Genomic DNA, 15,855 nt, shown 5'->3' on the forward strand with positions numbered 1-15,855 from the left:
TGTTGTTTCTGTTATAGAGGATAGTGTTGTTTCTGTTATAGAGGATAGTGTTGTTTCTGTTATAGAGGATAGTGTTGTTTCTGTTATAGAGGATATAGAGGATAGTGGTGTTTCTGTTATAGAGGATATAGAGGATAGTGGTGTTTCTGTTATAGAGGATAGTGTTGTTTCTGCTATAGAGGATAGTGTTGTTTCTGTTATAGAGGATAGTGTTGTTTCTGTTATAGAGGATAGTGTTGTTTCTGCTATAGAGGATAGTGTTGTTTCTGTTATAGAGGATAGTGGTGTTTCTGTTATAGAGGATAGTGTTGTTTCTGTTATAGAGGATAGTGGTGTTTCTGTTATAGAGGATAGTGTTGTTTCTGTTATAGAGGATGGTGTTGTTTCTGTTATAGAGGATAGTGTTGTTTCTGTTATAGAGGATAGTGTTGTTTCTGTTATAGAGGATAGTGTTGTTTCTGTTATAGAGGATATAGAGGATAGTGTTGTTTCTGTTATAGAGGATAGTGTTGTTTCTGTTATAGAGGATATAGAGGATAGTGTTGTTTCTGTTATAGAGGATAGCGGTGTTTCTGCTATAGAGGATAGTGTTGTTTCTGTTATAGAGGATAGGGTTGTTTCTGCTATAGAGGATAGTGTTGTTTCTGCTATAGAGGATATAGAGGATGGTGTTGTTTCTGTCATAGAGGATAGTGTTGTTTCTGCTATAGAGGATAGTGGTGTTTCTGCTATAGAGGATAGTGTTGTTTCTGTTATAGAGGATAGTGTTGTTTCTGTTATAGAGGATAGTGTTGTTTCTGTTATAGAGGATAGTGTTGTTTCTGTTGTAGCGGGTAGTGACAAAGATTATATACAATAGAGAGATAGAGAAAATTAAAGAGAATGATAAAGAGAGAGAGAGAGAGAGAGAGAGAGAGAGAGAGAGAGGTAAAAAGAAAGAAGAGAGAATAGAGAGAGAGAGAGACAGAGAGAGAGAGAGAGAGAGAGAGAGAGAGAGGTAGAGGCAGAGGTAGAGAGTATGAGAGAGAGAGAGAGAGAGAGAGAGAGAGAGAGAGAGAGAGAGAGAGAGAGAGAGAGAGAGAGAGAGAGAGAAGGAACAAAAATAACTAATGGGTTCTACAAATTCCTTGGAGGTGAGCGATGCGGGGGAGTGAGTAAGAGCAGGGTTTCGGTCAAGAAAGAGTATTGAGGAGAGGAGAGAATGAGAGGACGGGGTGGAGGGGAGGGGAGGGAAGGGGAGGGGAGGGGGGTGGAGGAGAGGGGAGGGGGGGGGGGGGTGTAGGAGAGGGGAGGGGGATGGAGGGGAGGGGGGTGGAGGAGAGGGGAGGGGGGGAGGGGAGGGGTGGAGGAGAGGGGAGGGGAGGGGGGTGGAGGAGAGGAGAGGGGGTGGAGGAGAGGGGAGGGGAGGGGGTGGAGGAGAGGAGAGGGGGGTGGAGGAGAGGGGAGGGGAGGGGGTGGAGGAGAGGAGAGAATGAGAGAACAGGGTGGAGGGGAGGGGAGGGGTGGAGGAGAGGGGTAGAGAATGAGGGGAGGGGGGTAGAGGGGAGGGGAGGGGAGTGGTGGAGGAGGGGGGTAGAGACTGAGGGAACGGGGTGGAGGGGGGGGTTGGAGGATAAATGTGCAATCACCTACTTGTACACATTGCTATGTCGAACTGGGAAGTCTGAAGATGAGGGATAATGGGAGGGTAGCGCGTACCATTTTGTTATCGTCATCAACAGGTGGCTCATCGTAGCTGACACACTCACATTAACGACATCATTATCTGGATGGAATATATGTTATGGGATTAGGAATACGCTTTGTCCTCATAAACCATGGTGGGGTCTGTGGAGGGTCTTTCACATGACAGTGGCACAGTCTCCACCTAGTGTTTACGAGTAGAATTACATTCATTTTGTGTTGGATGGGGATACTGGAATAAAAGCCCATTTATGCTTGTTCGGGAATGCGATCCGGAGGCACTGTATGGAGGGTGAGACACCTTGCGGGGGGACCAATCGGAGGCACTGTAGGGAGGGTGTGACACCTTGCGGGGGGACCAATCGGAGGCACTGTAGGGAGGGTGTGACACCTTGCGGGGGGACCAATCGGAGGCACTGTAGGGAGGGTGTAAAACCTTGCGGGGGGACCAATCGGAGGCACTGTAGGGAGGGTGTGACACCTTGCAGGGGGACCAATCGGAGGCACTGTATGGAGGGTCTGACACCTTGCGGGGGGACCAATCGGAGGCACTGTATGGAGGGTGTGACAACTTGCGGGGGGACCAATCGGAGGCACTGTATGGAGGGTGTGACACCTTGCGGGGGGACCAATCGGAGGCATTGTATGGAGGGTGTGACACCTTGCGGGGGGACCAATCGGAGGCACTGTATGGAGGGTGTGACACCTTGCGGGGGGACCAATCGGAGGCACTGTATGGAGGGTGTGACACCTTGCGGGGGGACCAATCGGAGGCACTGTATGGAGGGTGTGACACCTTGCGGGGGGACCAATCGGAGGCACTGTAGGGAGGGTGTGACACCTTGCGGGGGCACTGTATGGAGGGTGTGACACCTTGCGGGGGCACTGTAGAGAGGGTGTGACACCTTGCGGGGGCACTGTATGGAGGGTGTGACGCCTTGCGGGGGCACTGTATGGAGGGTGTGACACCTTGCGGGGGCACTGTATGGAGGGTGTGACACCTTGCGGGGGGACTGTATGGAGGGTGTGACGCCTTGCGGGGGCACTGTATGGAGGGTGTGACACCTTGCGGGGGCACTGTATGGAGGGTGTGACACCTTGCGGGGGGACTGTATGGAGGGTGTGACACCTTGCGGGGGCACTGTATGGAGGGTGTGACACCTTGCGGGGGCACTGTATGGAGGGTGTGACGCCTTGCGGTGGGACCCAATCGAACTCCGTACCACACACCGTGCGCCTCCCAATGCGGTGGGTTCCGTATAGTTTCGCATTGACATGATTGGTCCACGGTAGGTTGAGGGGGGGGCGAAGAGGTCCTGTATGAACACAAACTCACTTCCTTGACAACTTCCTACACAACAGCTCTGCTGCGTCACAGTAAACGAATGCTGTACGGCGAGCTGCAGATGGCGGATTGACCATGCAGAGCCCCTTAGTCTGCCAACACTTTTGTTAATGTAGTTTATTTGGGATTTGTTTGTCCATAACATTGGATGACTTGTGACTGAGGTAAGAACAGCCTCAATTTGTCGGGGCATGGACTCTACAAGGTGTCAGAAGCGTTCCACTGGAATGCTGGCCCATGTTGACTCCAATGCTTCCCCACAGTTGTGTCAAGTTGGCTGGATGTCCTTTTAGGTGATGGACCATTCTTGATACACACGGGGAACTGTTGAGCGTGAAAAACCCAAGCAGCGTTGCAATTCTTCACACAAACCGGTGCTCCTGGCACCTACTATCATACTGTTCAAACCCACTTAAATCTTTTGTTTTGCCCATTCACCCTCTGCATGGCATACACACAATCCATGTCTCAATTGTCTCAAGGCTTAAAAATCATTCTTTAACCTGTCTCCTCCCCTTCATTTACACTGATTGAAGAGGATTTAACAGGTGACATCAATAAGGGATCATAGCTTTCACCTGGATTCACCTGGTTAGTCTATGCCAGTGTTTCCCAACCCTGGTACTCCAGTACCTCCAAAAGTACACATGTTTATTGTAACCCTGGAGAAGCACACCTGATTCAACTTGAGGACCAGGGTTGGGCTGTTGGGGGTACTGGAGGACTGGAGGACCGGGCTTGGGCTGTTGGGGGGTACTGGAGGACTGGAGGACCAGGGTTGGGCTGTTGGGGGGTACTGGAGGACTGGAGGACCAGGCTTGGGCTGTTGGGGGGTACTGGAGGACTGGAGGACCAGGGTTGGGCTGTTGGGGGGTACTGGAGGACTGGAGGACCAGGCTTGGGCTGTTGGGGGGTACTGGAGGACTGGAGGACCAGGCTTGGGCTGTTGGGGGGTACTGGAGGACCAGGGTTGGGCTGTTGGGGGGTACTGGAGGACCAGGGTTGGGCTGTTGGGGGGTACTGGAGGACTGGAGGACCAGGGTTGGGCTGTTGGGGGGGTACTGGAGGACTGGAGGACCAGGGTTGGGCTGTTGGGGGGTACTGGAGGACTGGAGGACCAGGGTCGGGCTGTTGGGGGGTACTGGAGGACTGGAGGACCAGGCTTGGGCTGTTGGGGGTACTGGAGGACCAGGGTTGGGCTGTTGGGGGTACTGGAGGACTGGAGGACCAGGGTTGGGCTGTTGGGGGGTACTGGAGGACTGGAGGACCAGGCTTGGGCTGTTGGGGGGTACTGGAGGACTGGAGGACCAGGGTTGGGCTGTTGGGGGGTACTGGAGGACTGGAGGACCAGGGTTGGGCTGTTGGGGGGTACTGGAGGACTGGAGGACCAGGGTTGGGCTGTTGGGGGGTACTGGAGGACTGGAGGACCAGGGTTGGGCTGTTGGGGGGTACTGGAGGACTGGAGAACCAGGGTTGGGCTGTTGGGGGGTACTGGAGGACCAGGGTTGGGCTGTTGGGGGGTACTGGAGGACTAGAGGACCAGGGTTGGGCTGTTGGGGGGGTACTGGAGGACTGGAGGACCAGGGTTGGGCTGTTTGGGGGTACTGGAGGACCAGGGTTGGGCTGTTGGGGGGGTACTGGAGGACTGGAGGACCAGGGTTGGGCTGTTGGGGGGGTACTGGAGGACTGGAGGACCAGGGTTGGGCTGTTGGGGGGTACTGGAGGACCAGGGTTGGGCTGTTGGGGGGTACTGGAGGACCAGGGTTGGGCTGTTGGGGGGTACTGGAGGACCAGGGTTGGGCTGTTGGGGGGTACTGGAGGACCAGGGTTGTGAAACACTGGTCTATGTCATTGAAAGGTGTTCCTATTGTTTTGTACACTCAGTGTATGTGACCCATAGGAACCTACTGAAAAACTTTACTCCTTCTCCATCCACCTCTTGCTCTCTCCAGCCCCATGCCCACCTACCGCGTAGATGCTGACAAGGGCTTCAACTTCTCCCTGGCAGACGACGCCTTCGTGTGTCAGAAAAAGAACCACTTCCAGGTCACTGTGTACTGCGGCATGCTGGGAGATCCCAAGTACATCAAGACCAGCGAGGGCCTGCAGCCCATAGACTGCTTTTGTCTCAAACTCAACGGGGTCAAGGTGAGAGAGGTGGGGAGACGGGTGATCAGGGTCGGGGTTAAGGTGAGAGAGGTGGGGAGACGGGTGATCAGGGTCGGGGTTAAGGTGAGAGAGGTGGGGAGACGGGTGATCAGGGTCGGGGTTAAGGTGAGAGAGGTGGGGAGACGGGGGATCAGGGTCGGGGTTAAGGTGAGAGAGGTGGGGAGACGGGGGATCAGGGTCGGGGTCAAGGTGAGAGAGGTGGGGAGACGGGTGATCAGGGTCGGGGTTAAGGTGAGAGAGGTGGGGAGACGGGGGATCAGGGTCGGGGTCAAGGTGAGAGAGGTGGGGAGACGGGTGATCAGGGTCGGGGTTAAGGTGAGAGAGGTGGGGAGACGGGGGATCAGGGTCGGGGTCAAGGTGAGAGAGGTGGGGAGACCAGGGTCGGGGTTAAGGTGAGAGAGGTGGGGAGACGGGGTATCAGGGTCGGGGTCAAGGTGAGAGAGGTGGGGAGACGGGTGATCAGGGTCGGGATTAAGGTGAGAGAGGTGGGGAGACGGGTGATCAGGGTCGGGGTTAAGGTGAGAGAGGTGGGGAGACCAGGGTCGGGGTTAAGGTGAGAGAGGTGGGGAGACGGGGGATCAGGGTCGGGATTAAGGTGAGAGAGGTGGGGAGACGGGTGATCAGGGTCGGGGTCAAGGTGAGAGAGGTGGGGAGACGGGTGATCAGGGTCGGGATTAAGGTGAGAGAGGTGGGGAGACAGGGGATCAGGGTCAGGGTCAAGGTGAGAGAGGTGGGGAGACGGGTGATCAGGGTTGGGGTCAATAACATTTAAATTCAGTCAATACAAGAAGTTTCAAAATGGAATTGACCCCAAATTGTGGTGGTAATGTTGTTGTCTCACTTAGCTATCTTAAGATGAATCCACTAACTGTAAGTCTCTCTGGGTAAACAGTCTCCTAAATGACTAGCATGTAAAATGGAAGATTCTCAGTAAGATAATTAGTTGAACAGGGTCTTTCATCAACACCTATTCCTGTCTGGCTCATAATCCTATCTCCTGTCTGTCTCTTTCCTGTCTCCCGTCTGTCTCCCATCTGTCTCCTGTCTGTCTCACTCCCGTCTCCTGTCTGTCACCATACTGTCTCCTGTCTGTCTCCTTCCTGTCTCCTGTCTGTCTGTCTCCTTCCCTTCTCCTGTCTGTCTCCTTCCTGTCTCCTGTCTGTCTGTCTCCTTCCTGTCTCCCTCCTGTCTCCTTCATGCCTCCTGTCTGTCTCTTACCTGTCTCCCTCCTGTCTCCTTCCTGTCTCCTGTCTGTTTTCCAGCTGGAAGCAATGAACCAGTCCATTAACGTGGAGCAGTCCCAGTCAGACCGCAGCAAGAGACCCTTCAAACCAGTACTGTGAGTAGAGACCCTTCAAACCAGAACTGTGAGTAGAGACCCTTCAAACCAGTACTGTGAGTAGAGACCCTTCAAACCAGGACTGTGAGTAGAGACCCTTCAAACCAGGACTGTGAGTAGAGACCCTTCAAACCAGGACTGTGAGTAGAGACCCTTCAAACCAGGACTGTGAGTAGAGACCCTTCAAACCAGGACTGTGAGTAGAGACCCTTCAAACCAGGACTGTGAGTAGAGACCCTTCAAACCAGGACTGTGAGTAGAGACCCTTCACACCAGTACTGTGAGTAGAGAGACCCTTCAAACCAGGACTGTGAGTTGAGAGACCCTTCAAACCAGGACTGTGAGTAGAGACCCTTCAAACCAGGACTGTGAGTAGAGACCCTTCAAACCAGGACTGTGAGTAGAGACCCTTCACACCAGTACTGTGAGTAGAGACCCTTCAAACCAGGACTGTGAGTTGAGAGACCCTTCAAACCAGGACTGTGAGTAGAGACCCTTCAAACCAGGACTGTGAGTAGAGACCCTTCAAACCAGGACTGTGAGTAGAGACCCTTCAAACCAGGACTGTGAGTAGAGACCCTTCACACCAGTACTGTGAGTAGAGAGACCCTTCAAACCAGGACTGTGAGTAGAGACCCTTCAAACCAGGACTGTGAGTAGAGACCCTTCAAACCAGGACTGTGAGTAGAGACCCTTCATACCAGGACTGTGAGTAGAGACCCTTCATACCAGGACTGTGAGTTGAGAGACCCTTCATACCAGTACTGTGAGTAGAGACCCTTCATACCAGGACTGTGAGTAGAGACCCTTCATACCAGTACTGTGAGTAGAGACCCTTCAAACCAGGACTGTGAGTAGAGACCCTTCATACCAGGACTGTGAGTAGAGACCCTTCATACCAGGACTGTGAGTTGAGAGACCCTTCATACCAGTACTGTGAGTAGAGACCCTTCATACCAGGACTGTGAGTAGAGACCCTTCATACCAGTACTGTGAGTAGAGAGACCCTTCATACCAGTACTGTGAGTAGAGACCCTTCATACCAGTACTGTGAGTTGAGAGACCCTTCACACCAGGACTGTGAGTCTCGGTCTTCTGGGTACCTTTTGGGGGCAGGAAAGGACTGTAGGCCCACTTTACAATTTACATTACAGTCTTTACTGCTGTGTCACATTGTAAAAACGTAAAGAAATGTGACATATTACTGATGATACATGTGTGTTTTTGTGTTTGCAGGGTCACACTGCCCCCGGAGCAGGTTACCAAGGTAACAGTGGGACGACTACACTTCAGCGAGACCACAGCCAATAACATGAGGAAGAAAGGCAAACCCAACCCTGATCAGAGGTACTAACACACACACACACACACACACACACACACACACACACACACACACACACACACACACACACACACACACACAACCCTGATCAGAGGTACTAACACACACACACACACACACACACACACACACACACATACACACACACACACACACACACACACACACACACACACACAACCCTGATCAGAGGTACTGTACTAACACACACACACACACACACACACACACACACACACACACACACACACACACACACACACACACACACACACACACACACACACACACACACACACACACACAACCCTGATCAGAGGTACTGTACTAACACACATACACACACACACACACACACACACACACACACACACACACACACACACACACACACACACACACACACACACACACACACACACACACACACACACGACCCTGACCAGATGGGTACTATACTAGCAATATGTAGCAGACCAGATGTATGCAGGCAAATCATTATTAAAGTCACAGTTAAAGGGGTAATCTGATATTGATACATACCTTTTGAATCCCAGATTGTACACTTCACTTGGCCGTCACAAACATTTAATGGAAATACTGTACATAAAAAACAAATGTGTGATTAACCTGTTTAACTCCATACTGTAGGTGATTAACCCCTGTTTACCTCCATACTGTAGGTGATTAACCCTGTTTACCTCCATACTGTAGGTGATTAATCTGTTTACCTCCATACTGTAGGTGGTTAACCTGTTTACCTCCATACTGTAGGTGATTAACCCCTGTTTACCTCCATACTGTAGGTGATTAACCCTGTTTACCTCCATACTGTAGGTGATTAACCTGTTTACCTCCATACTGTAGGTGATTAACCCCTGTTTACCTCCATACTGTAGGTGATTAACCTGTTTACCTCCATACTGTAGGTGATTAACCTGTTTACCTCCATACTGTAGGTGATTAACCCTGTTTACCTCCATACTGTAGGTGATTAACCTGTTTACCTCCATACTGTAGGTGATTAACCTGTTTACCTCCATACTGTAGGTGATTAACCTGTTTACCTCCATACTGTAGGTGATTAACCTGTTTACCTCCATACTGTAGGTGGTTAACCCTGTTTACCTCCATACTGTAGGTGATTAACCTGTTTACCTCCATACTGTAGGTGATTAACCTGTTTACCTCCATACTGTAGGTGATTAACCTGTTTAACTCCATACTGTAGGTGATTAACCCCTGTTTACCTCCATACTGTAGGTGGTTAACCTGTTTACCTCCATACTGTAGGTGATTAACCCCTGTTTACCTCCATACTGTAGGTGGTTAACCTGTTTACCTCCATACTGTAGGTGATTAACCCCTGTTTACCTCCATACTGTAGGTGATTAACCCTGTTTACCTCCATACTGTAGGTGATTAACCTGTTTACCTCCATACTGTAGGTGATTAACCTGTTTACCTCCATACTGTAGGTGATTAACCTGTTTACCTCCATACTGTAGGTGATTAACCCCTGTTTACCTCCATACTGTAGGTGATTAACCTGTTTACCTCCATACTGTAGGTGATTAACCCCTGTTTACCTCCATACTGTAGGTGATTAACCTGTTTAACTCCATACTGTAGGTGATTAACCCCTGTTTACCTCCATACTGTAGGTGGTTAACCTGTTTACCTCCATACTGTAGGTGATTAACCCCTGTTTACCTCCATACTGTAGGTGGTTAACCTGTTTACCTCCATACTGTAGGTGATTAACCCCTGTTTACCTCCATACTGTAGGTGATTAACCCTGTTTACCTCCATACTGTAGGTGATTAACCTGTTTACCTCCATACTGTAGGTGATTAACCCCGTTTACCTCCATACTGTAGGTGATTAACCCCGTTTACCTCCATACTGTAGGTGATTAACCTGTTTACCTCCATACTGTAGGTGATTAACCTGTTTACCTCCATACTGTAGGTGATTAACCTGTTTAACTCCATACTGTAGGTGATTAACCTGTTTACCTCCATACTGTAGGTGATTAACCTGTTTACCTCCATACTGTAGGTGATTAACCCCTGTTTACCTCCATACTGTAGGTGATTAACCTGTTTACCTCCATACTGTAGGTGATTAACCTGTTTACCTCCATACTGTAGGTGATTAACCTGTTTACCTCCATACTGTAGGTGATTAACCTGTTTAACTCCATACTGTAGGTGATTAACCCCTGTTTACCTCCATACTGTAGGTGGTTAACCTGTTTACCTCCATACTGTAGGTGATTAACCCCTGTTTACCTCCATACTGTAGGTGGTTAACCTGTTTACCTCCATACTGTAGGTGATTAACCCCTGTTTACCTCCATACTGTAGGTGATTAACCCTGTTTACCTCCATACTGTAGGTGATTAACCTGTTTACCTCCATACTGTAGGTGATTAACCCCGTTTACCTCCATACTGTAGGTGATTAACCCCGTTTACCTCCATACTGTAGGTGATTAACCTGTTTACCTCCATACTGTAGGTGATTAACCCTGTTTACCTCCATACTGTAGGTGATTAACCTGTTTACCTCCATACTGTAGGTGATTAACCTGTTTACCTCCATACTGTAGGTGATTAACCTGTTTACCTCCATACTGTAGGTGATTAACCTGTTTACCTCCATACTGTAGGTGATTAACCCTGTTTACCTCCATACTGTAGGTGATTAACCTGTTTACCTCCATACTGTAGGTGATTAACCTGTTTACCTCCATACTGTAGGTGATTAACCCCTGTTTACCTCCATACTGTAGGTGATTAACCTGTTTACCTCCATACTGTAGGTGATTAACCTGTTTACCTCCATACTGTAGGTGATTAACCTGTTTACCTCCATACTGTAGGTGATTAACCTGTTTACCTCCATACTGTAGGTGATTAACCCCTGTTTACCTCCATACTGTAGGTGATTAACCTGTTTACCTCCATACTGTAGGTGATTAACCTGTTTACCTCCATACTGTAGGTGATTAACCTGTTTACCTCCATACTGTAGGTGATTAACCTGTTTACCTCCATACTGTAGGTGATTAACCCTGTTTACCTCCATACTGTAGGTACTTCATGTTGGTGGTAGCGTTGCAGGCCCAGGCCCACAGTCAGAGCTTCACGGTGGCCGCGCAGGTGTCCGAGAGGATCATCGTCAGGGTAACCTCTGTCAGTCTGGCCGTGTCTGTCTGACCGTCCTCTTCTGATCTATCTCAATAACCTCTGTCAGTCTGGCCGTGTCTGTCTGATCGTCCTCCTCTGATCTACCTCAATAACTTCTGTCAGTCTGGCCATGTCTGTCTGATCGTCCTCCTCTGATCTTTCTCACTATTTACCTCGTAGGAAATAAACAGAAATGTACAATTCAAAAATGTGAATTTACTGTCTTTCCTAAATGTCGATGAAAATGAGGCAAACCCCTCATACCTATCTGACTTCATGTGTTACGGTCTTGATTATTTCTTCTGTCAATATCTATATATTTGTTGAGGCTGTTTTAAACATTACGTGCAGACCAGCAACCAAAAACATGTAGGAAGCTACTCAGCGTATATATATATTACTAGCACTGCAAACAACAGAGGAATGAAAGACCTGCTATTACGAATGTAAATCAAAGGATATTTTTTACAGCTCCCCTCAACTCTAAATATCTGTGTGTTGTCTGTCTCTGGGTTTCCAGGCGTCCAACCCCGGTCAGTTTGAGAGTGACAGTGAGGTGTTGTGGCAGCGAGGCCAGCTACCTGACTCGGTGTACCACCACGGCCGGGTCGGCATCAACACCGACCGGCCAGACGAGGCCATGGTCATCCACGGCAACCTGAAGGTCATGGGGTCACTGGTGCACCCCTCTGATATACGGGCTAAAGAGAACGTCCACGAGGTGAGGGTGGGGGGTGGGTTGGGGGGGGGGGGGGGGGTTTGAGGGGGGTGAGGCGAGGGTGAGAGGGACTGTAGATATATAAGACTGCTCTGTGTGTGTGGTGTGTTCTCTGACTGTCTGTCTGCATGTTAGTGTCGTGATGGAAAATGTTTAGCAAAATCTTAATAAAAAAATTCCTTGACAGATTTCTATTTTTATTTTTTAAATTTGTGTTAGAATAATTCACAACATTTTATATCTTGTTTTCTGTTGGTTGTCCTGAATCCAGACTTCCTCATCCTTTAGCCGTATGTACCTGTCTGTAATCTATAGTCATATGCAGATCTCTGTGTGTGTGTGTGTGTGTGTGTGTGTGTGTGTGTGTGTGTGTGTGTGTGTGTGTGTGTGTGTGTGTGTGTGTGTGTGTGTGTGTGTGTGTGTGTGTGTGTGTGTGTGTGTGTGTGTGTGTGTGTGTGTGTGTAGGTGGACACTACAGGCAACCTGAAGCGGATCAGTCAGATGAGGCTGGTTCATTATCAGTACAAGCCTGAGTTTGCCTCCAGCATGGGCATCGACACCAGCCCAGAGACCGGTAACTTATACAACACTGTCGTTTTGGGTTATTCATTATAGACAATGAATTAACAGAAATCAGTAGCACTAGAAATGTATTCCCATCTTAATAACATTTGTATCGGTGAGTTATTTTTATATTTTATATCCTCCCGTACATTGCATTGGCGTAGTGTGGCTATGTGTCTGTATGTATACATGATGCTCTGACAGACCTTTCATCTATGACCCCTGTCTCCAGGAGCTACGGTAGTGTGTTGTATTATCTAGGAGTGATGGGAGTTTACAGTAAGGTGTTGTATTATCTAGGAGTGATTGGAGTTTACAGTAAGGTGCTGTATTATCCAGAAGTGATAGGAGTTTACAGTAAGGTGTTGTATTATCCAGAAGTGATAGGAGTTTACAGTAAGGTGTTGTATTATCTAGGAGTGATATTAGTTTACAGTAAGGTGCTGTATTATCTAGGAGTGATTGGAGTTTACAGTAAGGTGCTGTATTATCCAGAAGTGATAGGAGTTTACAGTAAGGTGTTGTATTATCTAGGAGTGATAGGAGTTTACAGTAAGGTGCTGTATTATCTAGGAGTGATAGGAGTTTACAGTAAGGTGTTGTATTATCTAGGAGTGATAGGAGTTTACAGTAGTGTGTTGTATTATCTAGGAGTGATATTAGTTTACAGTAAGGTGTTGTATTATCCAGAAGTGATAGGAGTTTACAGTAAGGTGCTGTATTACCCAGAAGTGATAGGAGTTTACAGTGAGGTGCTGTATTATCCAGAAGGGATGGGAGTTTACAGTAAGATGTTGTATTATCTAGGAGTGATATTAGTTTACAGTAAGGTGTTGTATTATCTAGGAGTGATTGGAGTTTACAGTAAGGTGCTGTATTATCCAGAAGTGATAGGAGTTTACAGTAAGGTGTTGTATTATCTAGGAGTGATAGGAGTTTACAGTGTTGTATTATCTAGGAGTGATAGGAGTTTACAGTAAGGTGCTGTATTATCCAGAAGTGATAGGAGTTTACAGTGTTGTATTATCTAGGAGTGATAGGAGTTTACAGTAAGGTGCTGTATTATCCAGAAGTGATAGGAGTTTACAGTGTTGTATTATCTAGGAGTGATAGGAGTTTACACTAAGGTGTTGTATTATTATCTAGGAGTGATATTAGTTTACAGTAAGGTGTTGTATTATTATCTAGGAGTTATAGGAGTTTACAGTAAGGTGTTGTATTATTATCTAGGAGTGATAGGAGCTTACAGTAAGGTGTTGTATTATTATCTAGGAGTGATAGGAGTTTACAGTAAGGTGTTGTATTATCCAGGAGTGATAGGAGTTTACAGTAAGGTGTTGTATTATCCAGGAGTGATAGGAGTTTACAGTAAGGTGTTGTATTATTATCTAGGAGTGATAGGAGTTTACAGTAAGGTGTTGTATTATCTAGGAGTGATATTAGTTTACAGTAAGGTGTTGTATTATTATCTAGGAGTGATAGGAGCTTATAGTAAGGTGTTGTATTATTATTTAGGAGTGATAGGAGCTTACAGTAAGGTGTTGTATTATCCAGGAGTGATAGGAGTTTACAGTAAGGTGTTGTATTATCCAGGAGTGATAGGAGTTTACAGTGAGGTGTTGTATTATTATTTAGGAGTGATAGGAGCTTACAGTGAGGTGTTGTATTATTATCTAGGAGTGATAGGAGTTTACAGTAAGGTGTTGTATTATTATCTAGGAGTGATAGGAGCTTACAGTAAGGTGTTGTATTATTATCTAGGAGTGATAGGAGTTTACAGTAAGGTGTTGTATTATCCAGGAGTGATAGGAGTTTACAGTAAGGTGTTGTATTATCCAGGAGTGATAGGAGTTTACAGTAAGGTGTTGTATTATTATCTAGGAGTGATAGGAGTTTACAGTAAGGTGTTGTATTATCCAGGAGTGATAGGAGTTTACAGTAAGGTGTTGTATTATCCAGGAGTGATAGCTCAGGACGTGCAGCAGATCCTGCCTGAAGCTGTGAAGGAGGGCGGAGATGTGATCTGCTCTAACGGAGAGACCATCCCTAGACTCCTGGTGGTTAACAAGGTGAGACACACGCTTTGCACGCACACATATCTTCCAAGTTCTTTTAAAAATCCAAGTTGGGGAATTCCTGGAAACAGGAGGGAATAACTGGGGAGGGAAACGGGAAATCCTCCAATCGAGATTTCTGAAGGACCCGACAACTCTGGAAAAGATTCCGGAATATGACAACAGACACAAAAACTCTAACTTCTATGCCTCTCTCTCTCTCTCTCTCTCTCTCTCTCTCTCTCTCTCTCTCTCTCTCTCTGTCCCTCTCACGCTCTCTCAATTCAATTCAATTCAATTCAAGGGGCTTTATTGGCATGGGAAACGTGTTAACATTGCCAAAGCAAGTGAGGTAGATAATATACAAAAGTGAAATAAACAATAAAAATTAACAGTAAACATCACACATACAGAAGTTTCAAAAGAATAAAGACATTCCAAATGTTATATTATATATATACAGTGTTGTAACAATGTACAAATGGTTAAAGCACACAAGTTAAAATAAATAAGCATAAATATGGGTTGTATTTACAATGGTGTTTGTTCTTCACTGGTTGCCCTTTTCTTGTGGCAACAGGTCACAAATATTGCTGATGTGATGTCACACTGTGGTATTTCACCCAGTAGATATGGGAGTTTATCAAAATTGGGTTTGTTTTCGAATTCTTTGTGGATCTGTGTAATCTGAGGGAAATATGTGTTTCTAATATGGTCAGACATTGGGCAGGAGGTTAGGAAGTGCAGCTCAGTTTCCACCTCATTTTGTGGGCAGTGTGCACATAGCCTGTCTTCTCTTGAGAGCCAGGTCTGCCTACGGCGGCCTTTCTCAATAGCAAGGCTATGCTCACTGAGTCTGTACATAGTCAAAGCTTTCCTTAAGTTTGGGTCAGTCACTCTCTCCCGCTCTCTCCTTCTCTCCCTCTCTCCTCTCTCCTCTCTCTCTCTCTCCCCTCTCTCCCCTCTCTCTCTCCCCTCTCTCTCTCTCTCCCTCTCTCTCTCTCTCTCTCTCTCAATTCAATTCAATTCAATTGACTTTATTGACATGGCAAGTTCATTATTACTTACATTGTCAAAGTATACATATCGAAAAATAAAAATCAAATATATATGTATATATATATATACAAAATATATATATATATTTATATATAAATAAATGGTGGGACCAACAGCAATAATAACAGTAGTTGTGGACATGGGATTACCATTAACAACAACTACAACAACAATATTAATCAGAACAACAATAAATTAAAGCAACAGTAGTAGACCAGTGTCAACATGACTGAGAAGACATATGACCTGGTATGAAAGACAAAACAAAACTAAGCTAAATGGGAAATATTATCAACATTACTTTGCATTTTTCACTGGCTGTCCCTCAGGTTGTGGCAGGAGGACACATATTTGGCTGCCAAAACTGCACATTTTGGCTTTTCACC

At 47.1% G+C, this 15,855-nt stretch overlaps 1 protein-coding gene across 8 annotated transcripts in view; it reads left to right on the plus strand.

Annotated features, from left to right (window-relative positions):
- The window catches only part of LOC129856185 (myelin regulatory factor-like), an 87,349-nt gene that overhangs the window by 52,470 nt on the left and 19,024 nt on the right, over positions 1-15,855 (plus strand). For 6 of the 8 annotated variants that reach the window (XM_055924284.1, XM_055924286.1, XM_055924288.1 and 3 more), the window contains exons 8-14: positions 4,981-5,176; positions 6,460-6,536; positions 7,773-7,883; positions 10,981-11,080; positions 11,595-11,795; positions 12,258-12,366; positions 14,316-14,425. In XM_055924284.1, coding sequence (XP_055780259.1) covers positions 4,981-5,176; positions 6,460-6,536; positions 7,773-7,883; positions 10,981-11,080; positions 11,595-11,795; positions 12,258-12,366; positions 14,316-14,425 — 904 coding nt within the window. The remainder of the gene's footprint in view (positions 1-4,980; positions 5,177-6,459; positions 6,537-7,772; positions 7,884-10,980; positions 11,081-11,594; positions 11,796-12,257; positions 12,367-14,315; positions 14,426-15,855) is intronic. The other 2 variants (XM_055924287.1, XM_055924291.1) reach the window with 1 other exon arrangement.

This window comes from Salvelinus fontinalis, chromosome 5 (genome assembly GCF_029448725.1).
Source record: "Salvelinus fontinalis isolate EN_2023a chromosome 5, ASM2944872v1, whole genome shotgun sequence".
Taxonomy (NCBI): Eukaryota; Metazoa; Chordata; class Actinopteri; order Salmoniformes; family Salmonidae; genus Salvelinus; species Salvelinus fontinalis.